Source organism: Lissotriton vulgaris, chromosome 1_1 (assembly GCF_964263255.1).
Source record: "Lissotriton vulgaris chromosome 1_1, aLisVul1.2, whole genome shotgun sequence".
Classification (NCBI taxonomy): domain Eukaryota; kingdom Metazoa; phylum Chordata; class Amphibia; order Caudata; family Salamandridae; genus Lissotriton; species Lissotriton vulgaris.
In genome coordinates this window covers 1,144,115,042-1,144,132,377 of record NC_141685.1, presented here as the reverse complement: position 1 = coordinate 1,144,132,377, position 17,336 = coordinate 1,144,115,042, and the positions used below count along the sequence as shown (strand labels likewise).

Below are 17,336 nucleotides of genomic sequence, written 5' to 3'. Positions count from 1 at the left end.
CTTCCTCCAATTCAGATGTGTCAACCAGAACTCACAGGAATTGTTCTATGCCTACACGCTTTAAAGACTTTTATGTAAATTAAGTTTTATTTTCTTTAGTCAAGTTTCCTTTTCATTCTTTGAGGGAAGGGAGGAGATGTAGAGTGCTTAGATACTGGTAAGATTCTTTATTATTGTTATGGTTTGTTAATTGCTCGTGCACATGATTCTCATGTTACACGCGCAGTGTTTTCTTTTAAGTGTATTGCTTCTCGTGGCATCCCTCACACGCAACCTTCAACTGTGGGTCTGTGACTTCTACAGTTGAGGATTGCCGTGTGTGGATGTGCTCCTGTGGTGCTCTGTTACTTGGAAATTAAACTCACCTGTTCTTCAACCTACAAAGACTCCTGCTTGTTCCTGTAACCTCGGAACTTACCTTCTTTACAGGCAGCCTCCCACAGACTTAACTGCAGCCCAGGAGTTTGCAGTTGGATGTAACGTCGCGCCGGCCGGCCGGCCGGCTGGTGCCTATGACGTCAGTCAAATTGCAATGCGCGCCGTGCGGGAAAGCCTCTATTGATACATTTTAGCACTAGCAGCTTCTAGCTAAGCCATCCCCCAAGAAGCCCCGTTTTGTGAGCTGCGAGCACACCACGATGCGATGCGCTGCCAGCCACTCTACTCCAGCTTAGTCTAGTCAGTATAGAAGCCAGTTTGACAGCCAAGGCGCTATCAGCTTTTTATGCGTGACAAAGCATTTCAATGCGGATCACCACACTGAAATGCGTTAATATCACGCCTGATGCGTGATACTTGGCAGTACTGCTTATTGTCATACGAGTCGACTCTTGAGTGAACACGCAGTAGCATTGTAAACCCTTTACAATAACACTTGCATTACATTTTACTTTATAGATCCCTTCACTGAGGATCTCTCTTAGCGGCTGTATCCATCGCACACAAGGGACATGTACATTAACTCTTAGAAACCACCTAATGTTAAACCATGTGTCCGCTATCACTCACTCTCTCCCCTCCACTACCGTAGTAAGCACTGAACAAAGACAGAATAAGAGGGCCACTCTGGTCAGTCACTCATGAGTGACACTAAAGACCTCTGCAAACTATTGCGAAGAAGCACTTCCTCACAGATGGTACCCGTTCGGTAAAGCGCTTTGGCGACTCGTCAGAGGCATGAAGCTCTATATGAGCACAATTAACATTACAGTTGCAGAGATATAAAATCGTCAGGTTTTACCCAATAGTTGAGAAAACTCCACCATAAATAACATTTTTTCCAAAATAGAAGAGTAATCAGTCTGCAGAAAATAGAAAAGTCTGCATTTGACATAGATTGTAAATGTCTTCAGATTATCTACGTGTTAACACTTTGTATAAAACCTATTTAGAGGAAAGTTTTTACCGCGGAGACCGAGCTAATTAAAACTGTGAGAGGATAACGTCGGTGTTGCAGGTCTAGTCTTTGTTCCCCTTCACCTTACTCCTCCCCTTCTTCACTGTTATTGGTGACTGTTATGACGTGCACTGGAATGTGGTGTCAATATTTATATGCCGTGTACGCTCTCCCCAAGCACTCCGCTACCCTCCTCACAGCTGTTCCTTCCCTTACGTGAGCTCGTCTATTTTAATAAATACTTCATATAATTCTACACTTTCGTTCTTCATTATTGAACCACTTATCCACAACATATTTTCGGCTCCCTGTCCCTTTTCACTTCAATCATCGCCGTATTTGCATATCGATTACTAAATTCCAATGTATCACCGTGTTAATTTAACTATCACATTGCGCACCATTTACCATGAACTACAACGCCCAGAAATCCAGTCACAGTCGCGGTTTGCCCGCTGGGTAGAGCAGTCTATCTTGCTTTGTTTCATACACGCAGCACCCAGTCAGAACTAAATTACCCATACTACCTACTGACAGCTTAGAAATGGCGTTGTGACGTTGTATCCTCTTTCACCACGACCTCCCCCTGACAGAGAGATTGCATGTCGGGTATTGTAATGTAGCAGACACCATGCTCGCATTCATTGAGCAGTAGTCTACTGCACTCGAGAACTACAAGACCCAGTCATCCCTCCTAATCCACTGGCCTCCGGGCTTGTGCTCCCGCGCTCTCCGAGAGCCGCATGGTCGGTGTTTGTGCGCGCTGACGTCACGGCGCCTCTCGCGCCGCTGCTCTGTCCTCGCTAACACCGTCCTGTGCCATCGCGCGCTGCTTGCTGAAGATGTCGGGGGACGATGAGCCGCAGGAGCAGACCATCGCCGAGGACCTGGTGGTGACTAAGTACAAGATGGGAGGCGACATCGCCAACCGTGAGTCTCGAATGGATATGGTTGGACAGGCTTGGTATAGACCCACCTAGGATGACGGGTGCCGGGACACGCGTGGGCGGTGATCCCCTGGGACGACTAGGCCGCTGTTGAGTGGGACTCGCCACATGCTCTTTTTGTCACTTTTCTGGAGAGCGGTAGGCATGCGTGGCTTTCGGCCGTCTATCTCTTATGACCCTAGTAGGGCCTCGTGTTCTTGGGCTCCCTGGCCCTCCTCGTCACTGAAATGGAAGTTGTACTATCAAACCTTATTTATATTGTTAGCTTCGGTCCACGTGAGTTCCCCTGTAGTTGGCAAATATGAGAAAAAAAGAGTAGAGCAATATTTGAATAACTTTCCAGAAACCTTTTAGTGAAAGCCATTCTTTCAGAAGCGGGCCTCCTGGTGTTTTAAGGACCCACGTGTAGAGGTAACCAGTGGATGCAGATCTGTCAAAGGGGGGTGGACGGGCTACGGTGGAGCGTATCCAGCCTTTTACAGGGTGTCGCGATCTCATCCTTTTTCTGGACTCGAGTGTGTGCTCTTTGACTCCTCACATGTCTGCTCCGAGTTTTACATTCTGGCGGACTATGCCGCTTACTTCCCAGATTCTTCCCCTTACTGCTTAACTTTCTTTCTGCTTCCCTGTATTTGCAAGCCATTTGCTTACCCACGCCTTGTGTTGGACGCGGGGTTGGTCAGCGCCAGCAGCGTCATATTACTGCTGCAGATGGGGGCGTGTTATTGGGACCACTAACTGTAGAGTGCTGCTCAGCCTGTTCGGGCTGAGCAGATGTCACACTGCTCCTGGCGGGGTTCTCCAATTTATATCCTAAACTAAAATAAAGATCAACTTACAACTAATGACCTCGGCTTCCTGATATATCTCTTCTTTACACTAACGCACTGAATGCACTTAGCTCTCTTACCCATGAATTTTACTATCTGTTAAAGCACCAAGCACGTTACATACTGTGATGTTTGGACACTTAATCCTTGTACTGTAGTTAATCCTTGTACTATAGTTATCTAATTCATCAAGCACTTTCATACAACAGGGCGCACGTGACTACCTAATATAAGTATTTTATCCCACCATAAAGCTCCAAGCACTTTAACTTACTGGGCCTTATAGATCATGACTACGAATTGCTGTCGACACGACCCTCCCTCCAACAAGCTCGTAGATACTGGGATTGAGGAGTTAAAACACATGGACCGATTGGACTTTATTGTAGTTTTAAACATTGAAGTGGTTTATCTTTTTTTGTTTCAATTGTTAGTTTTAATTAACCATAAAGTTATACGTTATACATACAGCGTCAAATTTCTCTTGGGTGAAATCAGTAGGATCGACAAAACGCCCATATCCAGAGGCCGATTAACTCGCGTTTTCTTGGGTGTTTTCACCATCCCACAGTGCATGTAACGTAGGGGTTGGCGTCACTCCGATTTCAATGGAATGTATTTCGATTGCAGATTTTGGGCTGGGGCTACCCTGAGATTAGTTATATAGTAGTGAGTTTGGGGATGAGATTATAAATGAAACTTTTGCATTGGCGTTCCTTGCTTAACTGTACACTCTAAACGTCATATCCCCATCAGCTCTTTGACCGGTCCTGTTGACCAATAAATATTTGGTGTACCGTCACGACTGGCCGTTTTCCAGTCACTCTAAGCCAGAATCTGTGACGGTCACATGTCACTAAGCAATATTAGGGATGCTGTTGAGTAAAGTCCTCCAAGGTTCATACAGTGACCTAAATACATTTATCGGGTAAGCGCTTTGCCTTTAGAATAGGTAGCGTACGTACGGAGCTGAAAACGGTATCTGTTTCGACCTTCAAGATTTAAGTTCGAATCCAACACATCAGAGTAAGCATTATGTTCTTTGGGTGGGTACACTGAGCATTTCTAACTTGGGTAGTAGTATTTCCTTATTTAGAACACTTACAAGCAGCAAGACTGGTAAGGGGCCTTAAAGGCAGGTCATGGGGCTTCTTTCTCCTTTGGTGTATGGGTTCTAATTGTACGGCCAATAATGCCTATGGGTTTCTTTAGATACGTCCGTGCACTCGAAACAGTTATGAGGCGCCAAACCATTTAAATCACCCTGGAATAACGCGTTACCCCTGTGGGACAGGCAAAGAGGGAGTGTCGCTGATGGCCAATTCCTCGTTCACTCAGGTTTTATAAATGTACTGTATGTGCACTATTTGATTCAATGCCAATTAGATTCCCCATGTTAGACTTATGTTTTGATTTGTTACCTTTCCCTCAAATTGTAAAGCGCTCTGCTATCCTTCGGGATCAAGTTTGAGCTATATAAAACTTCATAAATAAAATAAATAGTTGCCTTCATTGAGAAAAAGGAATAAAGTCAAAGCTGCTCACGGCATATATAAAGATGCGGTGTAGGCACTCTGGCCCGACATTTAAATCATCGGACTCAGTCGGTTTTGAGCTGTCTATTCACTTTGCAGTTGAAACATGCATACCTACCAGCCAGAGTTGAATGCTTTTTTTTTTTGCTCTTAAAGTTGGCTCGTAACTTGTCAACTTGATGTCTAATTATGGTTGAGATTTCATATGGTGGAGGAAAACAACTTCAAGGTGCTCTGCTAGAACCCGACAAAGATGTCACACACGAGTTCTTGGCACCTGATTTGCCATAACATTCTTTCTATCTGCAGAATAAAGCATAAATCCGATATTTGTAAAGACCGTAAGGGTTTGAAGGCGCTGGGCCGTCGGGGAGATTAAATGAGCTATTGCCCAGCCAGTCAGCAGCCCCCCTGGCCGCTGCGCCATATCGCTCCCATAGGTCAGCTCGCCGTTGGCGTGCTGCTTCGCACTGCAAGAGGTGCCCTATGCTATACTTGGCAAGATACTGTTTAATCACGTAGGTGTGCTGCACCTGGTAACTATTTGAATCCTTCAACCCACAACACGCACATTTTTCGGGGGTCGCCTTTTACATTAACCATTTGAAGACTCTGTTCATTGGAGTGTAACATCTCTCCGCTACACGAAGCTGACTAAACGACTAGTTCAAGTTCAAAAGACCTTTATTCGAATTTGATAAAATTCATAAAAGTACCGAACACAGCAAAAACACACATATACATATAATACAAAACAATTATATAAATAACATTCCATAATAACAAAGTAATTCATACAGTGATTGAGCAGTAAATTTCGTTATCTTATAAAAAAAATTACAGTAGTATCATTATGACTGATTCTGATTTCAGGGACTTTCCATTGTCTTGCGTGCACGTATGGCTAGTCTTAAAAAAGTGCTGGTGCGAAAGGTCAGTTCATCAGTGTTCAAGGTAAGCAGCAGCATATAGGATTCCTGAAGTGTGAGAGGTCTAAGTTTTCTAAAATATGGGGTTAAAAGCCATTTGATATATCTCACATAAAATTTACAGAAAAACAAAGTGTAAATCATCTTGAGTGCTTATACCATCGCAAGGGCAAGGGGTAAGATCTGTACAATGTCGGTACCCCAAAGGAAAAGACGGCAAAAATTTCACAGTTCCTGCCCTTAGCCGAAATAATAAAGATCGCTCCCAGTTTGACATGGGGAGTGAGAGGTAGGGCGGCATAATTTGCATACAGAGACCATTTCCTATGTATTTCTTGACCCTTGATTTCTGAGATTCTCTTCCAAACAGTTTCGGGGGTCGCCTTTTACATTAACCATTTGAAGACTGTTCATTGGAGTGTAACATCTCTCCGCTACACGAAGCTGACTAAACTACTAATGATTACATTACTTTTATCCCTTAATACAGAATTGGAGTATAGGAAAGCTGGAGCCTTCAGATCTGACTCCCGTGTAGTTTGTCGACGCAATCTTTTGGACGTCATTTTTTTGTTTTTACTTCTATCGCATTTTGGTGGGCATGCGCAGGCATTAACTCGCTACTCTCCTCCAGACCACGCATTAGGCAGTGGCAGAATCAAAGCAAAGGTTCAGTGGAAGAGCGAGTTTGCTGATATCCATTCATTCAGTCAAACGGACGTGGCACCCAGGGGGTGCGGTTTACAATTGCAGATATGCCATTACAAAATGTCGTGGGTCAAGCGGGGTGAATGCACGTGTAGGGGGGAGCGTCCTCGTAAGTTGGGGCGCCAAGTACCACGCGATTTCCGCATGGCCAACTGGAGCGGGGATTTCTCTGCCCATATCCTTTCTCTTGGCGGGAACCATGCAGTTCCTTTGTTAGTTTCAGAGACTCCTTTTGTTGCCAGTGCGTGCAAGGCCCAACATTTTATTTGTTGCAACAGTCACCCGACCCTGGCTTGCAGGCATCACGTTTCAAGTCCAAACCTGACGCTTAATGTTTCCTCATCACTGAAATTAAAGGTTTTCTGCTCGGCTTTTCTTAATTGGACCCATAATTGCTTAAGGGAAAGGCTTAATACTTGCTCCAAGACCTTTGTGAGTATCTCCGGTTACGTCTGCATCCTCAGACAATCATTAATTCTTCTCGCATTGAGACACTACGGCTGTATCGGACTCCTTTCAGTCTCCCTCCTCACCACCTGTTGTGCTGTGTGTTCTCATCACACTTAAGAAATACAAGGGTGCGAGTTACAGGTGTAATGCCAGGAACTACTACTTTTGTTTTCTTCTAACGGAGCATGTATGCTGAAGTGACATTGCAAAAGGCAGCTTCCCTTACTGGAGTGGATCCCTAACTGCCAAGTTGAAAAGTTTGTTCATGCATGTGCCTGGTGGTTGGCCTGCAATACTGGAGTGATTAGTGCTTGTTTTAGTTAAAAAAAACTTCTTCTCGCCGGAGGCACTGCGAGACAGCATTCAGTCTCCCGAATTCCCTGATGTATGTCACTTTAATAAGGCACCCTGCAGTTGATGCTGTAGGAACAAAGTTCCTTTTTTGTGAGAACATCCGCCAGAAAGTGTGCAGCTCAGTAGTGCATACTCATTAACTAATGATGTGGTGTGGCACCGAGTTCCGGGAGCGAAAAGTTGGAATCTGAGGCAACCCTAATAACGCTGCCCATCATGTCATCCATATACATATATAGGCAGGTTTGTGCTTATGTACGCAAATACGATACTGTTGAATGTACACCTACGGTCATTCACACGGCTGACGCAGCCAGGTACTGATGCCTGCTTAAAAACACATCTCGGCTCTAGAGTAATTTTGTGCGTTTAATACTATTCAGGGGTAGCGGAGGACATATAAGGTAACACATTCAGATAATTTGGATCCCTGGCACCAGATGGAAACTGAATACTTATTGATGCAATATTCCCAAAGTCACTTATTTTTTGCCTTCTTTTGTTATGCATTTTAAACTTTCCTAGTCCTGGCATAAATAAACCTAATTTTCAATAAAAAAGGGATGCACATACTGTTCTGCCTTTCATGTGGCTAACGTGGTAAATGCATTTTTTTATTGTGATTGCAAATAAAGTAGTAGCCTCTTGTCTTTCAGGGGTCCTCCGGACTGTAATCGATGCCGCCACCTGTGGGTGCTCGGTCCTGAGTCTTTGTGAGAAGGGTGATGCTCTGATCATGGAGGAGACCGGTAAAATCTTCAAAAAGGAGAAGGAAATGAAAAAGGGTGAGACCTCGCCTCATACATGTAACCCACGCTGTGCTTTTGAAATTTGTCTTGTACGTACCTTCTCTTCGTCATAACGAGGCTGACATTAAACGGCCCGTTTTGTTTCTACTTGAAACCGTGTATGTCAGGCACTTCTTATTTTGCACAATAAATCTGTGCTGCACACACGTCTATATGGACTAAGAGACCAGGCTGGCACAGTAATGGCCGACTTGAGTTAGTTAGTTGTAACTATGAATTGGTACTTACACTCCCCATCTTTTCTACAGCATGCTTAATTTTCATTTGTTTTTTAGCATTCCATTTAGTTGAAAAGAAATCTTGTAGCCACTCTCGGCGTGTTTTTTCTTTGTGCAGTGAGTGGTGGGGTACTTTATTCATCTTATGTGCTGCGCACTTTGCATATCGGCAATCTGTATAATTAATACCCTTAAAAAGGTTTTGCTTGCTGCATGTTTTGCTTTGCTCCAGCCCGAGTTGATGCTTTTCATCGTGCCCAGCACCTAATTTCCCCAGAGTTAGGCACAGTTCTGCCTCCACCTGCTCCCAGCTTCATTATCCAACCTGTCCTTCTCTTCACAGGTATTGCTTTCCCAACCAGTATATCTGTAAATCATTGTGTCTGCCACTTCTCTCCCTTGAAGAGTGACCAAGATTATTTACTCAAGGAAGGGGACTTGGTCAAAATGTGAGTATGTTGCAGTCTTTCCACGTTTTAATTAAGTCTGTTCCCTGGTTTACGCCATATTTAAGGCTAAGGTGATTGATTTCTGCCAAACAGGCTTTATTCTTGCCTAGCATAAGATCTGTACTCGGAGCATTGCACAGACTGCATTCTCAAGGGTCTAGCAGAGGCTGTGTCCCAAGACATGTAGTGTTCATTAATTAGCTGGCTGGTTTTTCCTTATATGTGCCCTATTTTACCAGTGTCTTTATGGCTAGCCCCCTTTTAGTCAGACTTGTATTGAGATCTTTCCGGTTTCTTTGCAACCATGTCAGTTTACTTAAACACAGGAATCAACCATCATATATGAACGCTGTCGTGTAGCACCAATTACATTTAGTTGAAGGCAAGAAATCAGCAAAATGTCTCCGGTGGAATGCATGTGTAAAGGACTCCTACGTGTTCTTTACTTGCGTAGTGCCGCTAGACCGGCTATCATAAGGCCAGTCATTTAAAAAATGTATATTTGTGTGTATAATTTTTTTTATGAGCCTATTGACTGTCCTGTTTTAAGCCCTGGCTTGGCGTCACAGCTGTCTGATTAACATGTTGCAAATTCTTTTCAATATAGTGGGTTGTCTCTACTCCGAGAACTGTTACGGTCGCATCGTGCTATTGGGTATTCATGATGCATTAGTCGAGTTCCTTTCTTGGCACTCGTGAGAGACTACTTCGGGTGGCGGTTGGTGACATAAAAGAAACAGTGGGGCACTATATCCTTAAAATTACATAAAATAAACATCTGAAACAAAAGTTTCACATACCTTTTCCTGCAATACATCTTCCATGCTCTCCAGTCCCTTGCTCAAGACCTCTCCATGCGTGAGGCAGTCACAGCCAACTACCTTATCCAGTCCAGACACTGCTCTCATGCTGTTAACAATGTTAAGCCGCAGGAGTGGGGCATCTAGACTGACTGGCGCAGGCTGCCTCAGTGCTCCGAAAGGCACTGGAGGCTTGTGCCTGCTCTCCAACCCAGCTGTCTAAGGCATCTGGGTTTGAGAGGTTTAAATTGCGCATGCCTTGCTGGCTGTAGTAAGTTCGTTCGCTGGCCAAACCTACATTCACACTTCAAACGTAAGTGGCTGTTCGTTGCTGCCAGTCAGCAGCAGTGATGCCCTGGCCCAGCCCCCACACTCCGTTCAGCAGAGTATAAAAATAAAATGGTAATAGTCCTTTGTCATTTTGTTGTTCACTCTTTCTGCAGCAGTGTGAAGGGGCTCCTATGGAGGAACAGCCGCTGACTACACCTTTGAAAAGGGCAGTCCATTTTCTAGGCACATTCAATGTGTATTCTATAAAGAAACCAATCTTTTTGTTATTCCTGTTCTACTGACAGTTTTTACTGTAATAAAAAGCAACACATGTAATAAACAGCACTTGTACATCAAAACTGTATTAGTCAACGCCTTTGTTTACATGCGTTGGCACCTTAAAGCCAAATCTATCCGCTTTGGCAATACTTGTTTTGATTTGGGGGAAAAGGGCAATGGGTTGATCTGTGTGGGCTGCATCCTTTTGTTTGACTGTTCTCTATGCTTATATTGCAGTGACCTGGGAGTTCACGTGGATGGCTTTATTGCCAATGTTGCCCACAGCTTCGTTGTGGGTGCCACAAAGGTATGCATGTCCTACTGTATTTATTGGAGCATGGTCCAGCATGTCTGTAGAGGCACCGAACTGGAATGTAGGTGGAACAATCAAAGACAGAGTATTTAAAGAAAATGCTTTACATGCTTAGTGAATTTACCCAGATTACCAAACAAAACAAGATTTTGACAGTTTTTAGCAAGAGGGCATTGAAAAACATTTGGTACATTTTGCATACATGCACCAAGGCTGTAATGTGACTTGTTGCTTCATATATAAATGATAGATCTGAAACCGAATCTTAAGACTTTAAAATCCTATTTTGTCCTCTTGACCTAAAGCACCTTGAATAGTATCACAAAGGGAGCACCAAGTTAAGTCTCTGCCACAGATTGTGGTCTGACTGGTATGTTAAGTAGATGAACAGGAGGTGTGCTATTTTACTCCGAAGACCATAGTAAATTGTTGCGTGCCCCAGAAACTTTCAGGTGTATGCTGCTTTTGCCTGGAAATGTAGCATTGACATCTAAAAGAACATGACTATGTATCATACACAAAGCAGCATAACCAGCCACTCCACAACAAAACAGTCAAACCTATCGCAGTATAACCCACCAACTTCACCTTACAATAATGAATGCAAGTACAAGTTAGTTAAAAATAACACAACTTGCACTCCACACAACAAGTACGCAGAAACAGTCTTCATTACCACCCCCATACTCCTGTTTTCATAACAAAATGGCAAAAGATGTTTGGAGCAACCACTGCCTTAACTTACTACTACAGGCATGGAATAGTGCAAGTCAAAATGTTCGGTAGTTCGACCCAAAGACTTGTATAGAAGTCAGAATTAAGTTTGATTTTTAATTTCCCATAGTGTTAAAGTACAATTCATAACCCCTTTCAGCACTTGATATACCCCAGATTATACACCGCAAAGCAAGAGGCTTTCATTTGGTGCAGCTATTTTTGTAATTCCGTACATATATCTTTAATTTGAACAGATATTGGAGCAGTAGTATATTCTATCCAAGTACCCAGAGAGGGTTGCTTAACTGTTATGTACATCACCAATTTTCAGATATGAGGAAACATTTAAATTTCCTACGTATAGTACAACAAATCCTAAATCAGTTTGGTGAATTGCAGCGGTAAATACGTTCCGTTAAGCACCTGTTCTGAAAAGTTAACATGCCTGAGCCATATCCTGATAAAGCAGAAAGGATTTGTATAAATATATACAGATGAAACTAGTATCAAATATTCTTTTTCGCAATGACTAATAGCACATGTATGCACCTCTTACATACATGTGTCATTCTTGAGCACTGGGGGTATTGAGACCTCCTTAGATCTTCTCCTGTTTAAGCACTGGCTCCAGCAGTACACCACCAAAATGAGAACTGATCCGAAAGCTCTACATAGTTGAAGCAGTTCAGGTCAAACACGTTTGGTGAGACATTGCTGTCTTTTGAGGTATATGTTGAACATTCCGAGTCCTGTGGTAGGCCACATTGAGAAGATCCTGGATCTTAAATGGTTTGAGATTGTATGTGTGGTTGTAGACTGGGACCAACCTATGGCATTGTCTTTGTCTTCTGTACCAGTATAATACAGATGTGGAGTAGAGTGCCCTGGTGAACTGAGTGAGATGGTGTTGAGATGATATTTAGTATTAGGGTGGTACACCTTTGTGTTCCATTTTTGGAGCTTGGAGCCTTCTGTTCAGAAGGCTGTTTGTGATCATGGTGTTGGTGGAACTCCAGGGCATTTGCTTGGTTTGTGATTCACAGTATAGACATCGAGTTGGATATTTCTGGCCTCTTAACAAGCTTCTCCCTGAATGGTTTTATTGTAATCTAGCCAATCTTGTCTTGTTGTATAAAGCAAGATTGTGTTCTTTTGAGCAAGGAGGCTGTTGGGGTGTCCGTATGTTGGAGACTGAAATAAAGTTTCTTGTCAGTCAGTGGGTCCTGATAGGTCTCTTGGTGCAGAGAGGCATTTCACAGGGGTAAGTTTAGATAAGCAAATTGCCAGCCAGGCGACATGAACTTCCCATTTCAACTAGGTAGCATTTAGAGTATGGCCTGGAGCTTGAGTAGGACCAAAACCTTGTTGATGGATATCTAGGGATTCAAGTGAAGGGAGAAGGTATCTTGTGTTCGGTCTTATCAAGGCAGATGTTAAAGTATTGAAGAATGATATAGGAATGTGGTGGCGCACTGTTAATGTGATCTATTTTCAGAGGCTGGCAAGAGTTGGCGTTGAGTAAATTAGTTGTGTGAATTAATTGGAGAACAACCTTATGAGATGCAGCTGACACTTGGCTTCATGGACTTTATCAGATTAGAAGGCAAGTGCTAGGTGCAGGTCCGGCTTTGCAGTAGTTGTGGGGTGGGCATGGGAAGGTGGAAACATTTGGCAGAGTATGGATTGGGGGGGGGGGGGTTTAAGCAGGAGCTCAAGGGATTTAGCAGGATGTGGTGAAAGGGGTTTAAAGCTGTGTACAATAAAAGCAAGTGGCCAACATTTTATGGTCATGTGCAAGAGTGGAATGCCTGTTGATGCAGTTTTTTTTTGTCCTCATCGAGCAAAATCCCTTAAGGTAAGGAGGAGTCAAGGGCCCCAGTGTCTATTCAGAGCTTTGGTAACGGGGGGCCCGGATTTTACTACTCGTGTCATGATCGTGTTTGAAGAAAGCCAGAGGTTTGAGTGGTCTATATTGGGCATGTCTTTTTCCCAGAGATCTTGTGGCGTTTTGTACTCTTCCTCTCTTGCTCTTATTAGGGACCAGTACCAATAGGAGACCTATTTTTTAAAGGTGGCTGGGTTCAAGAGTTTTTGTTCAATGATCTTGTCGCCTTGCAGTTTTTCTTTTAGTGTATTCGCCCAGCTATTTAGCTGGTAGAGTTTAAATCTTGATATCGACCCCCTGGGTTTCCTCGTATATTTTCTCCCTTTTCACCATCTGGTTTCTTTCCAAGAGCTGTCCCCAGTGGTCTATGCTATGCTTTCTTAGTGGGATTGATAGTGCATCTTTTAGACAATCAGGGGTACCCGGTGATTTCCAGATTGGCGCATGTTTGCTAAAATACGGTATTTTTAGGTTTCTTCTTATTTCCAGCCAAGGTCTATCTACAGCGTTTATCATTTTAAGTTTTTTATTTTTTTGAAAAATTTCGGCTGGCCAAATTTGTATAGGTAGTGGTCTTCATTAGTGCCAATGAGTGCTTTTAGGTATGTAGGCCAGTTCTCCCATTCGGTCAGCAGGATCCTGGTGTTTTTGAACTGAAAGGATCTACAATATTCCAGTATATCCGGGCTGGCAATCCCCCCTTGTGTTTTGTTTCTTCTAAGTTTTTTCCAGGCTATTCGGACACCCTTTAGCGGCCCAAATAAAACTAGATAGCTCTCCCTGAAGTTTTTTCATTTGCTCCGTACTAAAGCTCAGAGGGATAGCGTTGAATAAGTATGTGCATTTCGGTAGAATAGTCATATTTTAATTAAATTTGATTTTTCTAGGAATGATAGTTGTAGGCCTGACCAGGCCTTTAGTAGTGGTCTTATTTCTTTGTGTATCCTTGAGAAGTTCAGGTTGGTTATATCTTCTAAGTCTTTTGTATATTCAATTCCTAGGTATTTGATTTTGTCTTTAGTGAAGGGGTTTCCTGAGGTAGTGTTCCACTCAAAAATTTCTGTTTTGGTTTGGTTGACCTGGTATCCTGATACTGCTCCAAACTGGGCTATAGTGTCTTCTATTATGGGGAGTGAAATCATTAAGTTCCCAATAAATATCATCAGGTCGTCTGCATATAATGCTACCTTTTTCTCCCAACCTTGATGTTTAAAAGTTTGGATGGCCAAAGGTTCAATGTAGAAATTAAATAGGAGGGGGGGCGAGGGGCATCCTTGTCTGGTGCCTCTTTTAATAAGTACGCTGTCAGTAAGTGCATCATTTACTAGAATTCTTGCATTTGGTTTTGAGTAAATATTGGATATAGCGCTTTCCATTTTTTTCACCTAGATTAAATTTAAACAGGGTAGCATTCAGAAAAGGCCAACTAACTCGGTCGAAAGCTATTGCCGCGTCAAAAGTTATTACAGATAATGGTGCAGTATCTTGAACTGCAATGTCAATGGCAGCAATGAGCTTGTGGGATAATTCATGTATTTGCCTGCCTTTTAATGAAACCCTCTTGATCTGGGTGGATTAGGGACCCTGCCACTGCCCCATATCTTTTAGCCAGGATCTGTGTATATATTTTATAGTCCGTGTTCAAGAGGGAGATGGGCCTGTATGATTCGCATTTTGTTGGGTCTTTCCCTGGTTTTAGAATAATATTGATGATTGCGTCGTTCCATTAATTTGGGAGTTTTTGGTTATCTTGAAATATGCAGTTTAGGAGTTCCGTAAGTGGAGATAATAGTGTTTCTTGGAGATGTAAGTATAGTTCATTTGGTAGGGAGTCTGGGCCGGCGGCTTTTCCTCTTTTAAGCAATTTAATTGCAGTTCTGACTTCCTCTTTCGAGATCTCTTGGTTAAGGGCAAGCCTCTGTTCCTGTGAGGTCACTGGGTTAGTTAAATACGTTAGAAAGTTTTGAATTTGATCCTCTGTGGTAATTAGATCTGTGTAGAGGTCTTCGAAGAAGCGTTTAAATTCTTGCCTAATTGTAGTACCTTCTGAGGTGTATCCTGTATTGTCCTATCTTTGTGATTATATTTTTATTTTTTTCAGTTTTTGCTTTCCAGACTAGGATCCTCCCGCATCCTTCCCCATATTCATAATGGGAGTTTACTAGCTTCCCATTTATCCCTTACTCTTCTTTCCAGGAAGTCATGGAGTTCTGTTTTCTTATTTCTTATGTTTTCCTCTGTCAGCGGTTAACTTGCTACAGCCATCAGTTTTAAGGTCCAGTTCTAGCGATAGTATATCTTTTTCAATCTGTTTGACAATTAACTTCCTTTCTTTATTCCTGTACGATGCTATGCTGAAGTTTCCCTCTGATAACTGCTTTATAGGCGTCCCAGGCAGTTTGTTTTGTAGTTCCGGCCTTGTTAAGATCAAAGAACAGTTTTGTTTCTTCTTCAAGGTTTTTGGTAATAGTCTTCCACTAGGAATATACTCATATCTACAGTCCACCTTTGATGAAGTGCTGAAGTTTTAAGCATCAATATAAGTTATACCGCTGAGTGGTCAGAAATATGTGCAGGGAACGGCTCGACCTTTTCTGTTTGTTCCACCAGACTCCTACTGATGAGAAAATAATCTATTCTGGAGGTGTCCTATTTTGTTCTTATACGTGAATCAATGGTTTATATTACCTTTTTCTTTCCATACATCGACCAGGCCCAGGTCCTTCGTATAACGCCCTATCCATTCTCTCATATTTTGCAAGTTAGGGAAGTTCTTTGCGGGGTGTCTGTCTTCTGAGGGATTTAGTAAGATATTAGTCTCCTACCATTATAATTGGGGAGTTGGTTGCTAGGAGGTTGACATATAGCTTCTTTAGTGGTTCAGGGTCATCCGAATTTGGGCCATGGTAGCCGACCAGGGTATATACATTGTTATAGATCATTGCCGTCACGATGGCCCATCTGTCTTTTCTGTCGACTTCTGTTTTTTTTGATTACTGCTTTCAAAGATTTTTTTAAGATGATTGCGACTCCTTTTATATCACAGTTTTGATTCGTACAGATACAGTGCTCTATCCAATCCTCAGTTTTACATATTGGTTCCCACTCCTCCTTTGTTAAATGTGATTCCTGGATTAAAATTACTTCGCTATTACGTTTGAAGTACTCCAATATTTTCATTCTCCGTGATTTAATTCATTCCATTCGTATTCCACGTTAATATTTTTTGTTCCTTTTCTGTCTTCTTATTATTGGCCATCATAATTGGTCTTGTCCTTGTCCCCCTCGTCTGGGTCTTTGTACTCCTCTAATGTTGCTGCTTGGACTTTATTTTTTTCATTTTTTACCCCATTTTGCTCCCCAGTGTGCTTTATTTTATTTTTTTTGTGCTTGTGTGTATTTTTCTTCCCCCCACCCTGTTTTTTAAACTTCTGCCAATGACTTACTATTTGCAGGCCACAGCAGTCGTGATGTGAGATTTCAGTCCTTAGATGCTAGAATTGGGGAAACTTGGGATATGGCTGTTTGGAATTAGGACTGCAAGGAGGCAGAGGTGGTTGTAGAAAATGGGGTTTGGAAAATATATAGTATATGGAAAGGGGTACAAGGGCTACATTTTGGAAGCATGAGACTGCTTGGCAGTTTGGTATTGCTGGGTCCATCTGTGGGCATAACTCGAGCACAACGTTTTTATAGTTTTCTAATGATTCACCCATGGCATTAAGATGTCTCAGGGAGGTGGCTATTGTGTGTGTGTGTGTGTGGATATGTATGTGTGTATATATTTTCTGTGCGCACCACAATATTCACATATATATAACATCAGATCAAGAGTCTCCGGATTCATGCCACACGCTGTGCAAGAATCGGATAAAAAAATTCTGCTGAAAGATCGAGTGGTAGACAACCTATTCTAAATCTAATATACAAAATCTTCACCATGGGTGGTGTTTTAAATGACAACTGCTCAGGTACGTCATCAAGAGTACCCATGGTTATTAACTCTTAACACACAGGAAACGAATAGGTTGATTTTAAGGATAGCTTGTCCGCCATATAAATTAGTTCAGGCGAGTCCCACAATTTAATTGAGCCCACTTTTTTACACCCCTCGTAAACAAATCTTAGTGTACCTCCAAAGCATGTTCAAGTTTCTTTACATCTCTCAATGAGTCTCCATATTCAGCTAGTTCCGGAGTTGTCCAGATTCAAATCCAGAATAATAATGGTTTTAAGTGGGCCAGATCAGAAACTTCTTTTTATGCCAATACCAAAATAAAATGGTACCAGGGAAGTGCTTGTCGGGACAGAAAGCAAAGATCAATTGAAAGTATTCTCTGCCACAACAAGCATATTTGTATCCTTGTAACCCCTAACTTCTGTGCCGTACAGGGCAGCACCTAGGGCCTTCACACAGTGAGCTTTCAGGACCGGGTAGAGAAGTGTA

General features: G+C 42.6%; 1 protein-coding gene across 1 annotated transcript in view; it reads left to right on the top strand.

The window, feature by feature from the left end:
• The first annotated feature begins 1,992 nt into the window (after positions 1-1,992).
• Positions 1,993-17,336, top strand: part of PA2G4 (proliferation-associated 2G4) — a 41,190-nt gene continuing 25,846 nt past the window's right edge. The window contains exons 1-4 of the mRNA XM_086963898.1: positions 1,993-2,326; positions 7,806-7,934; positions 8,520-8,625; positions 10,212-10,281. Coding sequence (XP_086820024.1) covers positions 2,239-2,326; positions 7,806-7,934; positions 8,520-8,625; positions 10,212-10,281 — 393 coding nt within the window. The 5' untranslated portion in view covers positions 1,993-2,238. The remainder of the gene's footprint in view (positions 2,327-7,805; positions 7,935-8,519; positions 8,626-10,211; positions 10,282-17,336) is intronic.